We start from the raw sequence: 6,021 nt of genomic DNA on the forward strand, positions 1-6,021 counted from the left end.
TGGAATCAGATGGGGAACAGTTTTATTTACACTGACTTTCTTGAGGGGAACAAATACGGAATTCAGCCACTGGGAAAAAGAACTTAAAGTATATCCTTACTTTGTTATTTCACTATTATATGAAGTTACGTGTTTTTTCCTTATGAGTCGACTCAACCTGTACCCTATTCCCTGAATTAGAAGGCAAGCCAGGGAAGACAACATTTGTCTGGTTCTTCCACACAATTTGTTGAGAGTACAGGGCTTCCCACTGTTATCAGAAATGCAGTACGACTGCAAGCCTTCAAGACAAAACTGGGGGTGAAACCTGGCTTTTTCTTCAGTCTTTTGGTATAGTATATTGTTATTTCCAGACAGCAGTTTCTTTGTTGTTGTTGTTTTCTGCACTCTAGTTATTCCCTCTTTCTGCGATATTTGTATTTCTGTGTGTAATGTTGTATTGTCATTGTGTGAAACTTTGTCACTCTCCACTGAAGTGATTACCTCCCCTGTAAAAACAAACTGACACTGACATCGCTCTCCTCTCTCTCTCTCTGCTGTGCCCATTAGGGGAGGAGCTCCAAGGAAAGATCACGGTGCGTAAAAACAAGAAGGATCCTCGCTCACTGTTGGTCACCTTCGACCTCAGAGACAGGAAGCAGACCTACAGCCTGCAATAACGCCGGCCCCGACATGACACAACATTCAACAAACGTAGCCCACTTTTGTATTGACCATTCAAGTATTCACTTGTGGTGGGAGCAGGATAGAATGAAACACTTTATTTTAATGCTTGAAATGTTAGGATTGTTTTTGTGCCTTGTAATAAAAACATGATGTTGTATGAAATGATCTGCTTGTGTGTGTGTTTTTTTTTATTAAACATGTCATGACAAGTTTCACTTGGCTCTTATTTTGGTGACTTGCAGGCCAAATGAAAACTAGTGTTAATGGGTTACGTATGATCCTTTTCAATCTGTAGCAGGTCCCAGCTACACACTGAAATACAGTCAAATACAATTAACAAACAGTACAACCAAAATGTTCCACCTTTTAAATCTGTTTTAACTTTATCTTTGTACCTGAAAACCACACTGGATGAGACCACTCACATGTGTCTGACTAAACATCCGATAAAAGAAAAAACATGCAGAGCGTCTGGCTGCCAGCTCTTCATTAAAGAGATTTTACACTTTTGCCAAGTTTTTTCTCTTCATCTCCCTCCACATTTTCCTCCTTATTGTCCCACTTTGAGCTGTGTGGGATCTCATGGCGGGTGTCATCCATCTTCCATGAGTTTACTGGGACAATGTAAAATGAATCTCAGCTTTTAAAAGAAGGCTGACTGAAGCCTCTTTACATACTTCAGTGAACACTCACTGACAATTAAATAATTTTCCTTCGTTTTCTGTTTGAGATGATGAATCCTGTACTCTGAGGAAGGGTAGTCCTCTGTGAGGAGGAGGAGGAGGAGGAGAAGGAGGAGGAGGAGGAGGAGGAGTTGACTGTTTAACACGTGATTAGACAGTCACTTCTTATGTAATTTAACAGTCCCGTTAAATATCATGTGCTCAAACAAACAGGAGGTAATGAGAGCTGACCCATCAACAGTTCAACCAAAATCTATTCTTACCTCTCTTTTTTTTTAAGTGTCACTCGAGCTGAGATGAATCAACACAAACATGCTGCATCAGACATTTTCTTTTGGAGCTTTTTACTATATAGACCAACACATGTTCTGTCATGACTGACAACAGCTCAATTCAGACGGTTTGTTTTTGTACTGTTTGATATAAGCGGTGTTTGTTGAAAATATCTGAATGATGTTAACTGTCTCATGTTTTTGAGGCACACAGTGAACATTGGTTTTTACAAAGCTATGTCCCTCATAGTTCCTATTTATCATATATACAGTCTAGTCTTTATTTTTTTAACTCTAATTACGTAATTTAAAATATTAGAATACATTAACAATTAAAAAAGATAAAAAATGCTAGTTTCTTTTTTTTTTTAATCTATTTAATAACTGATAAAGGGTGAGTTTGGAGACGTTTGCGTCACATTTTGATACGAAAATGCCGCGTTCAGGAACAGACAAAAGACAAAAAAAAAACGTCAATTAACCCAAACACAAACTGTGAAGTGCAAGCCAAGACTGATGATGATGATGATGATGATGATGATGATGATGATGATGATGATGATGATGGGAGTCGGGGGCCTCTGGATGACCCCCCGCCCTCCTCTGAATCTCTGCTTTCCAGGCGCTTCAGATGGATGTGGCCTCTTATCACTCCGGCGACAGTGGGAGTGATCAATTAATTACTCGCGCTCACGTAATTAACGCGCACGAGGAGACACTGAAACCGTATCCGTCAGCGGGTAGTTTGAGCTCCACGAGCTGGACTTTGGCGAAAATAAAATGCGGAATCTGAGGCTCAGATGGTTAGTGGAAAGTCTGGGTAAATGAAACGAGCAGTTTTGTAAAGATGGTCCTCTGCACCTTTTGTTTTGTGAAATGATTTATTAAAAAAGTAAAACCAAGAAACCAATAGAAACTCTTTGCTGTGACGCATGGCATTTGTTCTGCTGTGCGAGTGTGAAGCTCTGAGCTTTTCTGTACCTCTTACAACGAAACATTTAAAATCTGGTGTTGGCGCTCTGTGTGTGTGTGTGAGCGTGTGTGCGCGCAGCAGTGTCAGTCCGCGTGTTCAACGGGAAGAGGAGCAGAAATCAATTACAATTATTCTCTGTTGACAATGTAATTAAACTCAAGGCAGCGGCCGCCTCAGCCTCTTATCTGCAGCGGACGGAGATTTACAAGCAGAGAGAGCGCAGCGCGCATAATGAGTGAGCGGCCCTGAGCGGCGCTCTGTGTCCCGGTGTGAGCACACTCATCCTGGCAGGGAGGCTGTCTCACACCCGTTCAGCTGTGGAGGAATCAGCACAAGCTCGATTCCGAGCCACGTGATTTTTTTTTTTTAACGAGGCCTCACAATAGCAGAAATTAGAACTTGAGCAATTAAGGAATTATTTAGTTTGTATTAAAACACAGACCTATGTCTTTTTCTTTCTTTTTTTAGATTATGAATGAGGGCATATTAGACTAGCCTATAATATGATTAAAAAAAAAACATGAAGGTCTAATTTTAAACCATGTAGCTCTTTAATGGTCGACACTTCTCCTGCCCCACGGGCCGATCACATGACTGAACAGCTAAAACGAGGCTTATGTTCCTAATGTTTTCTATAGGATGAAAGCATCAATTAAATAGATGAGTGATTAAAAAAAAAAAAGCCAAACTGCATAGATTATTTTTATGATTATTAGGCCTATTATTATTATTATTATTATTATTATTGGGCCTATGTTCCCCCTGGTTTTATCGCTTGCCCCAAATGAACGCGTAGCTGAACAACGTGGTTGCTAAGCAACGATGCGCACGCCCAACTGATTGGCTATTACATTTCTGGGACTGTCAGCGGTGAGATTAGACTCAGTCGGTCAGACGAGTGGGCCCGAGCTGTATTAAAGATAAAACATTTCAATGTTGCTGCACAGCGAAAAACTGAAACGAAGACCAATCCCCCAGCCTTGTGTTAGCCCAGCGTATGTGCGTCTGGTTTTTTGTGTGTTTTATAGGCTGTGTTGTCTACGTTAGTCTCTGTGTTTTGTCCTCAGCTCGTGCACGAGTCGCTTCTCTAACGAGGCCTGAGCACATGTTGTTTCTATCAACAAGTTCTCCTCTGATCTGATGAGACCAACGAGGCTGCGTATGTGTCTCCAGTTTTTGGATAAATCACCTCAGTCACGACTTGCGCCTCTGGATGTGGTGGATTTAATGGGATACTTGGACAATGGTATATGCGCAATGCAGTGTTTCACACTCTACAGTATATGCTACCTATCCCCCTCCTGTCCGCTGTCACTGCTTCCAGTCCCGGCTCCAGTGGTTGGCTCCGGTTCCTCCTGTCACACGTGATTTTAGGGGGAAAAAAGGCCTCCTTCTTGCGTAAGACCTGAACAAATGACTAGCCTCACAAAGACCTCGCCCACTGTTTTTTTTTTAAAAACTTGATCGTCGCTCCTATATCGGTGACGCACAAAGGAACGTATGGATCCAGGAGCTGTGCGTAAAACCCACCAAGTGGAAAAACTATTTATAGTTCAGGCCATTTTTAGAACACAATCAATTTCACTACAACTTCTTCAATTTATAGTTTGCAGGCCCATGTGTAGTGACGGTGTGTCTATGTGGCCTATATGATATATTTATAGCCTAATTAACGCCACCCAGGTCTGTGACTAATAATTAAAACAGACACTTTTACAACTAACTCTCATTTTTCAGTCTAAAACGATGATTACATAAAAGAGCAAAAGTTTTACTATCAGCCCAAGCAGCACATGCCTCTTTCCCTGGAGTAGCTACTGTAATTGTAACTGTACCAGAAAAACACGACTCAGCACAGTGCAATACTATCGCTATTTGCACCGGTGTTTACAGTGATGCAGCAGTCAGATCCTCTCCAGTCTGCGCCTATACCTAGATCTTTAACCCAAGCGACCTGCATGCCTTGTGTGGTGCATCCATGTGTGTGTGTGTGTGTGTGTGTGTGTGTGTGTGTGTGTGTGTGTGTGTGTGTGTGTGTGTGTAGGTGTGAGAGCATCTCACACATCCCTGGAGACAAGTGTATTAATCAGCTTTGAAAGAGTTCCGTCCTGCGCTCACGCATGCACCGTGCGTAATCAGAACGCACACGATCCACGCATACACGCGCCCCCGTCGTCTTGGCTCCGGTTGTCCCTTTAAAAATCCGAATCCAAGGCCAATGATTTATCAAACTCCTATTATCAAGAAAATGTCACGCGAAGGGCACCTTGCTCCGCACTGACGCAAACTCCGCTCTTTCCCACGGAGCCATAGAAAAGCTTTGCACTTGGTGCTTTGCGCGGCTACAGCCAGTCCGCTTCCAGTCCTCTCCTCGTCTTTTTACAGCTGTTTCACGCCTGCCAGTAGAGCTTTGCAAAAATGGTAAGTTTCTGAAAACTCTTTCTTTACTTTTCCACCTGCACTTTCATCTGTTTTAGGAACTTGTTCTCATATACTTTATTGTATTTCTATCTTTTTTTGAAGGCAGTTGTTTTGTTAGTGGCTCTGTCCATGGTGCTGAAATCAGCTGCGTCTCCGCATTGAAACTTTCTTCACTTCATCCTATCACCACTCAGCTTTTTTTTTTTACTCTTGCAAATGTCTAAATTGGGAATTTTGAAAAGTTTGAATGGCTCAGCAAGTTAAATTGAAATCATTTTTTAGCTTATTTTCTGATTAGTTATTCAAGCTATTCCTTTTCTGTTTAAAGGCGATAACAGCCAGGTGCCGTTTTTCACTTATTTTCCCACTAATTAACAGCAGAACTGAGCATTAATCAATCAAGAGTGTCTTTTTTTTTTTTTTTTTTTTTTAAATAACCTCCCCGTTCTTTTTTTAGAGTCTGGAGGCTTTTCTAGTCGCGCTCCCGCCCCCCTCAAAGCTAAATTTCAGGGAATCATTTGTAATTCCGCCGCCCCGGGTCCGCTCACTGCTGTAACGCCGGTGATCTTGCATGCCTGCCGGGGAGAGCGGAGCCACCGAGAGACCCGCAGCAGCTTGTCTATTGCCCATAAAAATCAGTGGATGTGTGTGGCTGAATGACATGAGGGGGAAATGGGGCGTAAAATTAAAGAATCTTGCAGAAAGCGAGAACTGGAGAAGCAAAGCAACCCCCCTCCCTCCAACACCCACACACACACATACACACATACAGACACACACACACACACACACCAGCACACCCGGCAGACTGTGAGCTGAAACTATAGAGCAGCCAGAGCCAGAGCATGCTGCAGAAAAACGTTGCAGAAAGAGAATTGAGTATTTTGAGTCCCAGAGCAGAGATGGGCTGCAGCAGCCTCCCGCACTCCTCCTCTTCCTCTTCCTCGTCTTCCTCACGGTGTGTGTCGCTCTGCTGCCTTTTGTCTTGCTGATCTGTCACTCCCCC

The 6,021-nt window shown here is 42.7% G+C and overlaps 1 protein-coding gene across 1 annotated transcript in view; it reads left to right on the forward strand.

Annotated features, from left to right (window-relative positions):
* Positions 1–798, forward strand: part of prmt3 (protein arginine methyltransferase 3) — a 58,071-nt gene extending 57,273 nt beyond the window's left edge. The window contains exon 16 of the mRNA XM_083995917.1: positions 550–798. Coding sequence (XP_083852043.1) covers positions 550–659 — 110 coding nt within the window. The 3' untranslated portion in view covers positions 660–798. The remainder of the gene's footprint in view (positions 1–549) is intronic.
* The last annotated feature ends 5,223 nt before the right edge of the window (positions 799–6,021 follow it).

The sequence above is a fragment of the Trachurus trachurus genome, assembly GCF_905171665.1.
Source record: "Trachurus trachurus genome assembly, chromosome: 3".
Lineage (NCBI taxonomy): Eukaryota > Metazoa > Chordata > Actinopteri > Carangiformes > Carangidae > Trachurus > Trachurus trachurus.